The following is a 15,646-nucleotide window of genomic DNA, read 5'->3' on the forward strand; positions in this document are numbered from 1 at the left end:
CTACATGGAAGAATGATTAAGAATAGAATGCATAATAGTTGTGAAATTATAGATGTTAGGATGATGTGATTATATATAATTGTGAATAGTTTATAGTAATAATTTTTGTAATAAGTAATACATTTTTTTATACCGGTAAGGAGCAAGTAAATATTTATAATTCTTATTATAACCAGTGGAAAAATTTATTATATTAAAATAACATAATTTTAAAAAATAAAAAATAACCAGTGTTTATTTCTTATTTCTTAGTTGAGGAATTATACAACTATTTTTGTATAAAAATCCGTAGGATGGTTCATATATTTTATCAAATAATAATCTTGATTGGAGATGAGTGAGTGCGAACCTCGAGCCAATTTTATGAAGTTGAATTAAGTTTAAAGTCCACCTTTTATCGGACTGTTATCGAATTATAACAGACTGTTATCGAATCATCCATAATATGTTGTCTCACGTACGAACTGTCAATAATATGTTGTCTTACGTACGAACTGTAAAATCTTTGTAAAATCTTTGAAAAATGTGTTGGAGATCGGTTTTAAGGGTCAATGTAAAATCTCTAAGAAATAAAATTATATAATAAAAAATAAACTAAAAATAAGATTGTCGATACAAAAATAGTAGTAATTACAAAAACAATATTATATATAAAATGCATAAACATCAAAACAACATATTCACAAGAAGTTGCAGGGAACTGCAATTATTTCGAGAAGGATACATGTAGTAATTATCTAACAACTAAACATGCAATTTATACTAAGAGATCATAACTTGGAATTTGGCTGCATCTTTATTCTCTTTTATCTGACTAAATCAAGAGAAGCACTGGGCTTAATCAAAACTTAAATCTTTGAAGCTTCCATTGGTCTCTTCCCTTGCTGGTAATATTGGAAAAAGATCTCAACATAATTTTTGACGGGTCTGTATAACAATGGCCTTGTCTCGTCCACTAGCATATCCAACGGTTTAATCACTTTTTCTGGATCCGGGGTGCAGAACATTGCTGCTGTTAACCTTTCCTTCTCTTTATTTACCACTACTCTGTGCACTGGGCTCCGGAAAATTCCATTGCTCATTATCTGTTATTAATCACATTCAAAACAAGCTTTTCTGTTGTATCAATCAACTCTATTCACAGGTTTGCTCTTTGCATGAATCAAATGATGAAATTTCATTCATGAATGATGCAGTTATAATATGAATATTCATCAATTAAAGAATGATAGTCACAAAAGTCTAACTAGAATAAGAAACTTCAGTTATTGTTATTACCTCTATTTGATCACCAACATTGATAAAGAGAGCATCAGGGATGATTGGAACTTTAAACCACTGATCATCTTTGAGGACTTGGAGGCCTTCCACTTGTTTATCTTGCAACAGAAAAGTAATGGTGGATCCATCTGCATGTGGCTTGAAGCCGAGAACATGATCAGGCATTTGACATGGAGGGTAATAGCAGAACCTCAGAAACATATTAGATCTCTCTCCACTTTCATTCAGGAAGCAATTTTCTTCCAAGTTCAGTGACTTAGCCATGGCCTTAAGGATTACTTCACTTAGCAGCCTTAGGCTTTCGGTATATTGTAGGACAGTACTCCTGCATTGAGATTCCCAGTGTGATTAATAGGAGAGTATGCTTGTGTCACTAGTACAAAAGAAATGGATGAAATTTCTTATTCCTTTTCCAAAAACAATAATGCTATATATAAGTCTAATTTAATTAGATAACTTAGTATTTAGTTATATGAAAATAAAATAAAAGAATGAATTATCATAAGTTAAAACCATTTATTTTTTTTAGTATAGGTATTTAAGAAGAAATTTATCCTAAACCTGTATATGTATTTTAGTTTTTTTTTGGAGCCAATACAGTATTGGATATTAAAAGAACATTTCATGCATTACAAGAAAATCACGAAATAGAAAGATTTTTAAATAAAAAAAATAATTAGTTATTATAATAACTAAATTAGAGATCATTTTAGGAACTCAAAATTTTGTGTCTAATTAACAATCAAGTTTTTGCTATCAAATTTTAGAATATAAATAATTAGTAGCAAAAACTTTGATTGCTAATTAGACATCAATTTATAAATCATTTAATAATAATAGAAATTAATTTAGAAATCAAAAATTTTTTAGTCTTCAAAACGGTCTCTAATGTAGTCACTATAAAGACTAATTATTTTTTGTCTCTAAAAATTGATTTAAAAATTGATTTGTATTTCATGATTTTCTTGTAATAATGGTGAGGAAAATAAGAACGTGTATACCTGAAATCATTAGGGCTTTGAGGCCAAAATTTGAACTGCCTCTGATCTTCAGGATGCACCTTTAGGAATACTCTGTCAGTCCAATCAAGCCTTTGCTTTTCTGAATATATTGTATCATTGCCATATCCCTCGATGTCGTTTGGTTCCCTTGCACATTTTTTCTTTTCTTCAGTTGGAAGTTGAAAGAACTGCTTTGAAACTTCTCTCACCTTGTCCAGAAACGAGCTTTCCATTCCATGGTTTATTGCCTGAATCCCGCAAAATAATTGAGAATAACAGAAAATAATGCCATCACTAACTTCAGTGTGATTTTACAAACTCGTGAAGAAAGCAACTCAACTAAATTTAGCAATAACCTGAAATAACTGAATTCTAAGTTTACTCCCTAATACATTTTAACATAAAATGAACCTTTCTTGTAGTTTTGTAGCTTTTAATCAACACCATTCAATTAATCGTTAAAACAAATGGGCATCTAAGTTTAATTATTTATACTACATATTTAATTATTTATAATACATATTCTCAATTTTCGTACATTCAAACAACTACATACTTCCAATTTCTGTATATTTAAACAATAATTATTTATTTAATATTTTATTTATATTATATTTAAGACAAGGTCATCAAATAATAATTATTTGATTAATATTATATGGCAAATGCTTCCTACATCCAATCATATCCAATATTTTTAACCTGGACCTAACATATTTTTATCCAACATATTTTTTAATTTTCAAAAATACCCTTTATTCTGGAAATAAAAATCTAAAATTGAAAATAATATATTTTGAAAAAGTAAATCTGGTCGAGGTTATTGAGTTTCAGAAATAAAAATATAGAAACAAAAATCAAAATTCTATTCCAGAAAAAAAAATAAGAAATTGAAAATAATACATTCCAAAAAAAATCCAGAAGAAAGATTATTGTGTTCCAAAAATAAAATTCGAAAAAAAAATGAAAAATAAAAAAAATTCATAATAAAAAAATTCGTTCCAGAAAAAAATCCAGAACATGAAGTCCGAAAAGTATTTTTATATGCACCTCATTTTTTTAAGAAATTTTTGTCATTCCACGAAATGGGGTGCAGAGTGATATAGTGCAAGAAGCAATTGCCATATTATATTTAGGACAAGTTCATTCAAACAATAATTCCTTGATTAATATTATATTAAAAATACATAAATAAATCACACTATAAATCAATTATAAATTATTAACTCATTCAAACAACTACATCCTACCAATTTCCGTATATTTATTTAATATTATATTTATATTATATTTAAGACAAGGTCACTCAAATAATAATAATTTGATTAATATTATATTTAAGACAATTCATTCAAACAATAATTCCTTCATTAATATTATATTAAAAATACATAAATAAATCACACTATAAATCAATTATAAATTATAGATTAGCTACAATTCAGTTGAAAGTTTTTTTTGAAAACACTCCTCACGAGTTGTCCTTTCCGATTTATTTTGGGTAGGAACATTACACTTCCCGTGGCGGGCTCCACCGGACACCTCCGGCGGCTCCATCGGAATGTTCCGTAATAGTTTTGTTTGTAATAATTTTGTTCTTAAAAAGAACCACATTTTATCACCAATTTTTTGTTCTTAAAGTAACAACATTTTATTAAATTCTTGTAAATTAGGTTTGTAAATTAGGTGGATTAAAAAATGAATCGTAAGTGTTTCGTAATAGTTTTATTCTTAAAACAACAAGATTTTATTAAATTCTTGTAAATTAGGTGGATTAAAAAAGGAACCGTATATAAATTATTTTTAGCACCATTTTATTTCGGGCAACAATTTATTTCTGGTAAAAAGAGATACATGTTCCGTAATAGTTTTGTTCTTAAAAGAAGAGTTTTATTTTGAAAAAAAAAATTCTCGTAAATTAGGTGGATTAGAAAAGAAAACAGTATATAAATTATTCTTAGTAACCTCAACTCAATCGATTCGATCGATCTGGAACTTCTATATTGATCTCGGACTATATTGATTTGGGACTATATTGGATTCCTTCTAAGGTGACTGGGATTGGATTTATAAAGTTATGAACAGAGATTGTGTTTAGATGATATAGAAAGGGATACCTGAAAGCAGCCCCATGAATGGAGTGCGCGGTGGAGTTTAGGAAGCTCTTGTTGAGCTGAAGAGGAAGAAGAGAGGCGAAGGAGATCGAGCACAGGAATACCATCATCCTCTGATGGCATAAGAGCATCTCCAAATCCACAACCGCCTTCGTCGTACATGTAATTTTTTGGCACATTATCAGCTTTCAACACCAACTCTTGGACAGCTCTACCTACCTTCTCTACCCCACCGGATTCGTCCATCACTGTTTCTGTTTTGCGGAACTTGGAAATGCTCGCTTTTATGATTTCATCGACCGCGCTTTTGAGATATATGATATATTTCCTTTTTTTTTTCAAATAACGACACGTATCGCTTAGTGTCAATGAAAATAAAAAAGAAGAACATCAAGATTTTCTTATCTTTTCTAACAATTTTTTTAAAATAAAATCAATTTTCTTTTAACACGGCTTTTTTCGATATACATCAATTAATTAAAAAACAAAACCTAATGAGAAAATGTATCAAAAGCAATCACATGTAACCAACGAAAAAAAACTCGAGAATCGAAAAAATTATTCTAAATATACAGATCCATAAATGTATTCTAAAATTTGAACTGTGATTTTTTTTATTTAAAAAAAAGAGCATTTTTGTGAACAGCAGGTTCAAAAACACTGTACAAGAAGCAATTGCCTTAAAGTAGTTCAGTGTATATGTTAAGCCGTTTTATTTAATTTCTAATTTCTTGCACCAGAACTTTTAGGTGTTTTATAGGTAAGTGACGCATTCTTACTTTGATGTCAAAACCGCTTTAGCAATTTATCGAATAATTTACAGTTATAAAATCTAATGGATAAATCACAAGGACAATTCAAAATCAGAACACTTATCACCACCAAGTCCAAAATCAGAACATTACCCAATTTACTAAGTCCTCGTCCAATCTACAAAGATATAGTATCAAAACAAAATGACTAAAGGAAATAAATAAGTTATTTCATTATTTAGACATTTTATGATGGAATAAAAATAATTTCATCACGTACATCAAATTGAGAAGTAAAAGTAATTATTTCATTTGATCTTGTTTAAAATAAGGTAAGAGTGAAACTTGTTATATTACATTAACTAGTCCAAACATTGTCGCAGTACACAATGCTTAGACAAATTTTAGAAGAATATATAAATCTAATGACAATATGTAAATATAAACCCATTAAATACTTGTAATGTACTAGAACAATTAAAGATAACGTCATCACGTAACTCTGAATGCATACAATATCACGTCTTATAGCAACTTTTATTCCTAGCACAGGCACAATATCATAAACTCTAAATGGCCGATAAATTGGCATCATTGTCACGTCTCTCTAGCAAGTTAAAAAATAGTAAAAAACCAAACACATACACTACCAAGACTCATCAATCTGTCCTTGGCGAGAAAATCATAGAAAAAACATCCATACAACTGAACGCAGAAAATTTCGATCCATCAATACCTCCTGGGGTAGCGATCCATAAACCGACCTGAAGGGCATTCGTATGCCAGGTGGCCGCGACCTCCACAATTGTGACAAATCATCAAGGGGCCCATGCAATCCCTACTCATGTGACCTAATTGCTGGCAGTTCCTGCAAATCACATCTCGGTAACCACCACCACCACCACCACGAGCTCCACCACCACCTCCTCCTCCGCCGCCACCACCACTGCGATCTCCAAGAACATTGGCTTTTGGACACTGTCTAGCCACATGCCCGGAAACATTGCACAAGTTACAAATAGGATCATTAGGACAATCACGTGCCAAGTGGCCTGTCTTCCTACAGTTGTTGCATGCCTTATCATTCGTACATTCAGCTGCAATGTGGCCCTGCTTATAACAGTTGTTGCACAACCTCAAGTCTCCTGGAGGCATTGGAGGAGCGGTGCATTCCCTAGCACGGTGTCCAGCTTTGCCACAGGTATGGCAAATGCCCTCATTTGGACAATTACTGGCCATGTGGCCAGGTTCTTTACAGTTCCAGCAGAGTGACTTTGTGGTACATTCAGAAGCAATGTGCCTGATAAAACATTTAAAATCATAAAAGTAAACCCCAGTCAGCAGATACGATATAATTGAGAGTTTGAAATCACAAAATTTGAGAAATGGATAAACAAAAGCATACAAACCATATGAAAATTGTAAAGTCAAACAACACAAGTTTCAAACTTAAACATATCAAAGAGCAGGTAAAAGCAAAGAGTATCTGCCTCTGTCCCGGAGTGGCAGAGGCACCGTTAGAATGATAAACAAGTCACTATGGCAACACTAAGGCGCTCATACACATACTGCCATCGCATTCAGCAAGCAAAACAACTTTCATCCACGGGAAACACAAAGAACATGGCGCATGGTTGCAATACAAATTTAGACCGAAGTAATACAATACAATAGTTTACAGATAAACACCTTGAATTTAAAGATGCCACTGTGGGATGGAACCTAAGAGGTGAATTAAGGCAAATCAAATCTTCTTTTACAAAAATTCAGACAACATAAAGATACTGAAGTTGTAATGCTTCAATAATATACAGCAAAAAAAAAAAAATCTTGAAATGAAGCTCAGTGCCATCCATGGAAAGATGATAAATGTAGAAAGAAGGACAAATTTAATTTTAAGAACAAAAGGGTAACCACATTGACCTAACATAGAAATAAAATAAAATAAAAAAGGTGAATGATAATAGGCATATTCCTGAAAGTTAACCACAGTCAAATTATGAGCAAGAAGAAAAAGATTACTGACAGGTAAACAAATTTCACTGCAAAAAATATCAGCAAAAGAAGTGTTAAAGCATAATCATGTTAATTGAAATCTAAATAAACACAACTTCAAAGAAACATTGAATGAATGCCATACCCAGGGAGGCCACAGTTGTGGCAAATTGCGACATTAGGGCATTCCCTTGCATAATGACCAGGCCTCTTGCAGTTCTTGCACAGATTGTCTCGGCTGACAAAAAAAATCAAATTAGTGTTGCCACAGTGAGAAATGCATGTTCGTGTTCCAAATGTCAAATGGCTGTGTAAATATAACCCTTCTGCTTGAGAGTAAAAAGTGTATTACTTAAGTTCCCAACTAATCAAAGCAGCAGCCAGAACAAGAAGAATGCATGCCGCAATAACAGAAAATAAATGGGACATACTTAGGGTTTTACAAACAGAAAAATAAAGATTCAAAGCCTCTTCTACCAAAAGCATACTCCAATCTTCTTCAACTGCCCCTACCAATACATTTAAGTAGAAAAGCAATACAGCAAATACATAGTTAAATTCCAAAAAGAAAACCTGAAACCCCGACGTGAATCCCTCCTGTAAGGTGCATCACGGTAGGAAAATCGATCAGATCGGATCTTACGGTCCATTGGGCTCCTGCTTCTGCTCCTGCTCCTGCTGCGGCTGTCTGAACTCATTTTCACCTTTTTTCTTTCCTACCCACAACAACAACTGATCAGCGAAACCACCTCCACCACAACCAACAACACCAGCCACCGCCTCCTTCCTGTCCACATCACAACCAACATCCAATATCATCCTTAAGCCAACTAGCGAAGCCAAACCCCCTACCTCCCCTTCAAAATATAAAAACCGCAAATTCCAACAGTATAGAACATGAAATTTTCAACATGCAATCCATCTCACATTCACATCAATCAAATACCACTGCACTCAGCACCAAAAAATTTGATAGCAAGCCCTTGGACACCATTCTTCATAATATTCACGTGCTTCTCACAAATAATATATTCCCAACATAAGATCACTCTACCTTTGGAAAAACAACAGAAGCATATCACTTCATCTTTCGGCAAAGCTAACCCAATAGAGTAGAGGGATAAGGTAAAATATTGATTCAGACAGAAAAGCATCTGGAGGCCTAGTTTTGGTTTGGTGAATGGTGAAATACTATTATCCTGTAAAGGCAATTGAGGAACAAAATAAAGAAAATGACCACTTAGAAAAGAAAGGAGACACATATGGTTATTTATAGACAGCTACATCTTGTTAACGTAAAAATACGTGTGCCTTTAAAATGAAAACAAGTTCTTCAGCATACTTCCCTCCCTAAAAGAAGAACCATCCTTGTGTTGATTAGGCATTATATGGGACCAGGTTAACTTCATCCAACATTACATCTACAGATTATTTGCATCTCCATATTTAAAGTGAAAAATATCCTTCTCTAGAAGGTCCAGGTTGTTATGAACTAGCATTCCTAAAGACTCGAGGTGTTGGATAAAAGCGTGTGAATATTTTATATGTCTAATATGCCCCCTAACGCTAGAGCCCTTTCATCTTGAATATGGACAATGCTCCAAAGCCCATCCAGGTTGTGCAAAGATACAAATTTTATTTAGAAGGGATGGTCATGGTCATAGAGGCTCTGATACTATATCATGAATCAACTATCACAATAACTTAAGATGTACGTGAATGGTTCCGAGTCCGACATGGATTTCAAAAGCCAACAATTCAAACAGATGGTGTGGCTATAGAATATTCAGTTACACTGCTGATAAACCATTGCAACTATGGGAGATTTTCCCTTTTTGGTCCATGTACCATACATTAAATTGTGATGGGGATCCAATAAAGAGGAAGTTAGAAATAATTTGATTATTACCAATAAGCTTATCATAGAGTACATGACACATTATTTCTCAAGAATTAAAGTTCACAAAAGCCAAAGTATCATACAATGGCATCCTATATTGTAAATTTGGGCATCTTCAGATTTGGCACGATGAATGGTGAATCAGTTGGTCCAGAGTATGGGTGGCTCTATTTCATAATTAAATTCGGATGTCACACAGCAAACTATATATATTTTTAGTTGGTCTTCGGATGTCACAAGTTACCACAGGTGCAATCAGCAGAACTAAGACTTGTTCTCTACTTAAGCCAGACAGTTCTAGTGCAAGTAACATAGAATATATCCAAATTTACTGTCCTTGGTTGGTAATTCCAAACAAAATATTATTCCAAATCCATCAGCTCCAGAGGTAAAACATCTCCCTGGAATTCCACTTCCCAGTTCCCAAGATCCACCACAGCTAGAAATTTATTTCTCACAATCAAAAGTACTAGTTAAAATTTGAGCTTGATTATCATTTTTTTCCTAAGCATCATCAAGAATTTAAAGCAAGAAAACTGTATTGTGCATACATCTGAGAAAAGTTGTTTCTCTGCACCAGGAAAGGAAAGAAAGCCGTTCAATCTTACACTTAGATAGTTAACCATTACCAGAAAACACACACCAAACGCCACAAATCCTTCAGGCCCAAACCTAATTAAAATTACAGATTCGAAATCGAAACCCTACAAAGTGCAGATAGCGGTCACATCACATGTAATCAGGGTAAAACGAAATTCCCATCAATGCCGAAAAATGAGGGCAAAGGAAGAAAATCGTACACGAATCAATAAAGGCGTACTATGAATCCGAAGGGAATTAAAACCTAACCCTAACCCTAACATAGAGCCACATCGAAATGAATAAATATTAATATCGCAAAATTAAAGAGGGATTAAGGGAAGAACCTGAGAGAGCTACGGCTGAAACGCTAGATGGAATCGGCGGTTACGTTATGACGACTATATGGATGATCGAAAGTTGATTTATGAAACGCCTCTATTTGCAACACACAGCCGCAAGGGTTTTTTTTTTTTTCATTCTCTGTTGCAGTCACGAAGGAGGGATATAAATACATGGTCACCCTCCTCCCCTTTTCTTAGTTGATTTTTATCATTAATCATAAAAGTTACTTCGTTTTATGATTTTTAGATCTACATTTCTTTTTTATATATCCCATAAATTTTAATTTTACAAAAGATGGGATAAAATTAATTTAATTTAATCTGTTAAATTTTTTTAATAAAAATCTATTCATATTATCTTTTTGAAATGTTTTTAGTTGGTCTTAATCAAGAAGACGTGGTCTACTTAAGACTTTGTTGTAAGTGAGTAGGAAGACAAAGATGGTAATAAATGTGAACAATAGTATTAAAAGTAAAAATATAAAATATGATAGATTATTGACCATTTTATTTATAATTATCATTTATGACAATGAAAACTCGGTTATAAAATGCACAGATCCGACCGTTATATGTGACATTTCCATCTTTTTGACCGTAGGTAAAGAATGATATCTCATTCTTAGAATATCTCACAATTTTATATAAAAAAATAACATAATTATAATATATATATATATATATATTTATAAAATTAAATAATTTAAGTAGTAATTATATTTAATGACATTGTACGTAATCTAATGAATATTTTTTCTATTAATAAAAATATTTTTATTGTTTATGAATTAATATATCTACTTGTGGTATTAATATACTTTCACATTTTCAAAAGGAAAATAATTGTTGAAGTAGTTTGAAAGTTTACATTTAAAAAAAAAGAAAAAAATGTGTTGTGTTTATTTTCTTAGAATAAACTTTAAAATATATTTCCTAAAACTTTTTAAAAAATAATAACAAATTAAATATAAATTATAAAAAAGTTGGTAATTAAATATGGTTAGATTATCTAAATTTTTATATAATTTTTTTTCTTAAATAGTTTGTTATTTTAAGATTGAAATGATATTTATAAGACCACACCTATTATTGATTAATCCTATTTATAAGATACACTTATTATTGATTAATCTCTATTATAAGACACACTTATTATTTGAAAGTATTTGTTTATTAATTAATATTTTAAAATATTTATATATTTATATTATTTTGAATTAAATATATTTTTATATAATATTGTAATATGAAATTAGTTTTCGTTTAAATTTTAGATCATTCAAATAGATATATTATAAAAGTGATTGAAATGGATATTTTTTTTATGTGAGATAATTGTTATTTTTTTTTTCAATATTGATTATTGTTTTGGGATGTCGAGTGTAGCTACCTCCAATGAAATTGATGAAGTAAAATTTCAAATTGAATCAATTTTTTATTCTAATCATTTTTATACTACGAACACTTAAATAATCAAAATTATTTTAATATGGAAATGTTGGTTAATTAATGAGTGTTAAGATTTTATTCATGTTTTTAACACTAAAACAGGTACAATAAGGACTCCAAAAATATTGTTTTAGATATATTTATATAACTAATACTATTTTTTATAAACATTACTTTTTTTTAAGGCTATCTAATTACTTTTAATACTTGTTCGGTTGAGACAATGGTTGATTAAAACGATATTGAGATAATATTATTCTTCTAAAACACTAAATAGATGTCACTACAACAAAACCAATGAAACTTGTTTGTCTAACCAATGTTCTTTTTTATAACCATTATGTATATTCTTTTTAGATCTCCATACCTTTCTTTTGCAATTATATATACATATATGTTCCTACTAGGGAGATGGGACCTAGAGAACTATTGAAGTCTTTTTCTCCTTCCTTCGGTCGGTCATGTTACTGGGTGATGAGCTGGGATTCCTCTTGTCCTCCTGCTTCTCCTTCGGTACTCAGTCTCGGGTGAACATCGGATGGTGGGGGTACCTGCGAAGGCACTCCGACGCTCAAGTTAGAAAAAGGGTGGTCAGCTCTTAGGTAGGTGAACAGTAATAAATGGCATACCTTACTCCTTGGGATGCGTGTTATTTATATTATTCTAATGGGCCTACCTTGTTGGGTCCGTTTATTGAGGTGGATATCACTTAGGGTTGCATTACCTAATTCTTAATGATGGATTAACTTCGCTGACCTTGGTTTGAGCGTTAATGATAATCAGGGTTGGCCGTCGGCCAGATCCTCAGGTATGAGTCGGCCATCGGCCAGATTTCCCTGGTCTCGGTCGTCTCGGTCAGGTCTTTTAAGGTCTCAGCCAGGTGGATCGTCGGCCTCATCGTTCGGCCAAGTCTCTCAGGTTTCGGCCGGCTCTCTTGGTCTCGGTCAGGTTGTCTAGGTCTCGGCTTTGCCCATACTGGTACACTTGTCCCCCAAGCTCGAGGGCGGATATGTCAGATGTGCCTGATGAGTTTTTAATGATGGTGTCGGTCGGTTTCGTGGGCGTGTGGTCGTTTGGTTCCCCGAGGTGTGACGTGACTAGGTGGCATGACATGACCTCAGGCGTCGTGACGTGATGTGCATTGATGAGGGGTTTTTTGGGCGGGAAGGTTTGTGGACCGTTGGATCTAAGAGATCTAACAGTTGAGATTGGTTCGTCGTTTCGAATTCTGAGGCCCATGGGCCCTATAAATAGGGGTCCTCTACAGTGCCGAAACCTTGTGCCTCATTTGTTTGAGCGAACTGATAGCCGAGTGATCTCTCACCCTTAGCTCCGAGACCCGAGTTACCTTTCAACCATCCTCTCTCGCCCAGTTTAGCTTATCAACCGAGGTTAGTTATGTCTTGTGAGCCTCGTCTTTCCCCCCCTCCCTTGGGTGACCCGTCTTCTCCCGTCGGTCACCCTTCTTTTAGGGAGTCTTCCGAATCATCTTCTTCCTCTTCGTCATTCACCACCGACCCTGCTTCGGTTGGGGTGGCGGCCACCCCTGGTGGAGGTTGTGAGGGAGGATGCCCCGACCAACGCTGTTGTCCGATCGGGCTCTCCTCCAATGGTCGTCCCCCTAGAGGATCTTAAGTGGGTGGATCCTAGGGTATTAGATATTTCTTCCGCCTATGGGACCGAGGAGTCTGTGACAAAGTTTTTGCTCAAGCACCCAATTTTAAAGGCGGAAGAGTATTCTTCTTACTTTAGCATCCTGCCCTGTGGGGCGACCGAGAGAGTGTGCATGGGGCGGCCTGGTTCCGACCCCCCTTTCTTTTACATGTACACTTGTTTTTTTGTTGACCTTTTCGTTTCTCTTCCCTTTGATGAGTTTACGATGGGTGTCCTTCGGACACTCAACGTGGCTCCCACCCAGGTTCACCCGAATACCTGGGCGTCCCTTCAAGCCTTTCGCTTGTTGTGCGACGTTATGTGTCTTCACCCCACTCCCTCTTGTTTTCTTTCTTACTATAACTCTCACCCTGCCAAAAAGGTTGCTTGGCATTCGTTGGCCGGCCGGCCTGGTAGTGTCCTTTTTTACCTCTTCGCCCTCTCCTATAAGCGTTTCAAGGAGAGGTTTGTGAAGGTTGTGATTCGGCCCGAGGCGACCTCCTTCTTTTTTGACTCGGTCGGTCGGTCAAGGTTCCCCCTCTATTGGACTGCCTTGTTACTTTAAGGAGTGGTCGAGGCCAATGGAGGGTGAGGACGAGTTGGGGGTCCTTGCCCTTTTTGACGCCCTCCCGAGGAGGCTTCTGTGCCAAGAGCTGATCGGTGCGTATGCCAAGTCTGCGTGATGGGCGACCGTGAGGGGTACGTGTCTTGGTCTGTCTTTGTCGATCGGTCTTATCCTAACTTGTTTATAACTTGTTTGCTTTGTTTTGCAGAAATCATGGTTAACGAGCGACCGAGCGCCGTTAGCGTCCTTGACAAGCATCAACAGAAGGTAGCCGATCGGAAGGGTCGTCGCAACCTAGAGGTGCTGCCGCCGAGGCACGATAGGGCCGAGAAGTCCAAGGGACCGGCCGGGTCTTCCCACAAGTCCAAGAAGCGACCGAGGGAAGGTGGTAACGTTGCCACCACCGTGCGCTTGCCGGGGTCCATGCCGACACCACCCCCTTCTTGTCGGGTGGTGGCCGAGGTGGTGCCACCCTCGCCGAGGGCTTTGGTTCAAGGGGCGGTGGGCTCGTCCTTGGTCGGAGCCTAGGCTTCGCCCACGCCCTTCGACCTCTTGGGGAGTGGCTACCAATTCACACGAAGGGTTCATATGGCGCTCCTGGAGGAAGCCCGGGAGTCTTTCCGATATGTCTCTCCCTCGGACCTCTTGAGGAGCGGCTTCGAGCTCTTGTGCTGCTCGATAGTTTTCGTTCAGCACAGTCTTCAGGGGCGAGACCGCCATGTCGAGGCCGTGTCGCACTTGGATCACCAACTTTCTGAAGCCACTCAAGACCTGAAGTAGTCTTTGGCCGCAAACAACGACTTGACGACCAAGATTGCTAAGGAGGCGGTCGAGAGGGAGTTGGCGCAGAATGAGGCCACGGAGGCAAGGCGTCAGCTGGAGGCCGAGAAGTTGAGGGCGGCTGCCGAGATAACCGCACTGAAGAAGCTGACTGAGGAGAGGGCTGAGAAACTCTCGGCCTCGGTTGCTGAGGTGGCCGCCCTCCAAACTGCCAAAGATCAAATCGAGGCTAAGCTCGACGAGAACTATGAGGAGGCAGAGGAGCTGCTGAAGCAGTGCTTTGAGAGAGTCATGCGTCAAACGCACGTGCTTTATGGCGGGCCGTCGACCACTGGTAACTTTGACCTTGATTGCGAGGTTTACCAGGGTCGGCTGATGCCGAGTGCTGAGGCGGCTGCCTTTGCTGCTCAAGAGGGTGGACCGGTCGAGACCGAGGAGGGGGAGGCCGAGGTTCTTGAGGGGGAGGCTGAGGCCGAGGAGGGGGAATGCGTAAAAATCCAAGATTAGGTTTCCCTTTGGTCGGGGTGTGGCCTTTTCTTGTCTTTTGGTTTCCTCCGAGGCCGGGATGTGGCCTCCTCTTTTTTTGCTTTATGATGTATTGTCCTACTTCATTGTTTCTTTCAATATATCGTCCAACTTTCCTTTCGTAATGACTTCGCGTAAAAATTCACGAGTTAACCAATCGGGCTTTAATTGAATATGGCGGTTGGCCACATTTACTGTGATGTTAATCGAACAAGTAAAGCATGGGCGATCGGCCATTAATTGTGAATGTTAATTCGAGCAAGTTCAATTGGCGGTCGACCATTAATTTCGAATGTTAATTCGAGCAAGTTCAATCGGGCGTTCGACCATTGATTACGATGTTTAAGCGAACAAGTAAAGAATGGGCAATCGGCCATTAATTGTAGATTGTGAAATCAAACAAGTTGAATTGGGCAGTCGGCCATTGATTGTAGATTGTGAAATCGAACAAGCTGAATTGGGCGGTCGGCCATTTAATTGCGATTGTTAAATCAGATAAGTTGTGTTGGGCGGTCGGTCATTAATTGCGATTTGTTAAATCGAGCAAGTTGATCTGGGCGGTCGACCATTGTGATTGTTGAAACGAGCAAGTTGATTTGGGCGGTTGGCCGTTAATTGCGATGTTAATCGTGGGGGTCAGCCTCTGCAGGGTATGCCGGTTAAGGCTTCATCCAGACCGAGCCGAGAGAGGTGTTGGCGGGGTGTGCC

The 15,646-nt window shown here is 36.5% G+C and overlaps 3 protein-coding genes across 4 annotated transcripts; 1 reads left to right on the top strand and 2 right to left on the bottom strand.

Annotated features, from left to right (window-relative positions):
• Window positions 1-621: 621 nt before the first annotated feature.
• On the bottom strand, window positions 622-4,761 carry LOC137822069 (protein LATERAL BRANCHING OXIDOREDUCTASE 1-like). Its single transcript, XM_068626973.1, has 4 exons — window positions 4,400-4,761; window positions 2,283-2,530; window positions 1,279-1,606; window positions 622-1,085 (listed from the first exon to the last, which is right to left on the bottom strand). Exons 1-4 carry the CDS (start codon window positions 4,640-4,642, stop codon window positions 849-851), a joined length of 1,056 nt encoding a protein of 351 aa, XP_068483074.1. The 5' UTR covers window positions 4,643-4,761; the 3' UTR covers window positions 622-848.
• An 864-nt stretch (window positions 4,762-5,625) lies between these two features.
• On the bottom strand, window positions 5,626-10,155 carry LOC137820104 (zinc finger protein GIS2). 2 transcript variants are annotated; one of them, XM_068623924.1, is made up of 4 exons: window positions 9,970-10,155; window positions 7,717-7,930; window positions 7,289-7,381; window positions 5,626-6,448 (listed from the first exon to the last, which is right to left on the bottom strand). In XM_068623924.1, exons 2-4 carry the CDS (start codon window positions 7,839-7,841, stop codon window positions 5,878-5,880), a joined length of 789 nt encoding a protein of 262 aa, XP_068480025.1. In that variant the 5' UTR covers window positions 7,842-7,930; window positions 9,970-10,155; the 3' UTR covers window positions 5,626-5,877. The 2 variants fall into 2 exon arrangements, with proteins under 2 accessions (XP_068480025.1, XP_068480027.1); XM_068623926.1 differs by having other exon boundaries at window positions 7,717-8,342; window positions 9,970-10,107.
• A 3,494-nt stretch (window positions 10,156-13,649) lies between these two features.
• LOC137820555 (uncharacterized) lies at window positions 13,650-14,920 on the top strand. Its single transcript, XM_068624697.1, has 3 exons — window positions 13,650-13,728; window positions 13,842-13,933; window positions 14,414-14,920. Exons 1-3 carry the CDS (start codon window positions 13,650-13,652, stop codon window positions 14,918-14,920), a joined length of 678 nt encoding a protein of 225 aa, XP_068480798.1.
• Window positions 14,921-15,646: the final 726 nt, after the last annotated feature.

This window comes from Phaseolus vulgaris, chromosome 9, assembly GCF_000499845.2.
Source record: "Phaseolus vulgaris cultivar G19833 chromosome 9, P. vulgaris v2.0, whole genome shotgun sequence".
Lineage (NCBI taxonomy): Eukaryota > Viridiplantae > Streptophyta > Magnoliopsida > Fabales > Fabaceae > Phaseolus > Phaseolus vulgaris.

Coding starts and splice junctions, on each gene's coding strand:
- LOC137822069 (XM_068626973.1), bottom strand. CDS start 4,642: ATGGACGAATCCGGTGGGGTAGAGAAGGTAGGTAGAGCTGTCCAAGAG. Junction 2,531..4,399: donor ATTCATGGGGCTGCTTTCAG/GTATCCCTTTCT, acceptor TGCGGGATTCAG/GCAATAAACCATGGAATGGA. Junction 1,086..1,278: donor ATGTTGGTGATCAAATAGAG/GTAATAACAATA, acceptor GATTAATAACAG/ATAATGAGCAATGGAATTTT.
- LOC137820555 (XM_068624697.1), top strand. CDS start 13,650: ATGGAGGGTGAGGACGAGTTGGGGGTCCTTGCCCTTTTTGACGCCCTC. Junction 13,729..13,841: donor TCTGTGCCAAGAGCTGATCG/GTGCGTATGCCA, acceptor TTTGTTTTGCAG/AAATCATGGTTAACGAGCGA. Junction 13,934..14,413: donor AGGGTCGTCGCAACCTAGAG/GTGCTGCCGCCG, acceptor GACCTGAAGTAG/TCTTTGGCCGCAAACAACGA.
- LOC137820104 (XM_068623924.1), bottom strand. CDS start 7,841: ATGAGTTCAGACAGCCGCAGCAGGAGCAGGAGCAGAAGCAGGAGCCCA. Junction 7,382..7,716: donor GATTCACGTCGGGGTTTCAG/GTTTTCTTTTTG, acceptor TTTTTTTGTCAG/CCGAGACAATCTGTGCAAGA. Junction 6,449..7,288: donor CACAACTGTGGCCTCCCTGG/GTATGGCATTCA, acceptor ATGTTTTATCAG/GCACATTGCTTCTGAATGTA.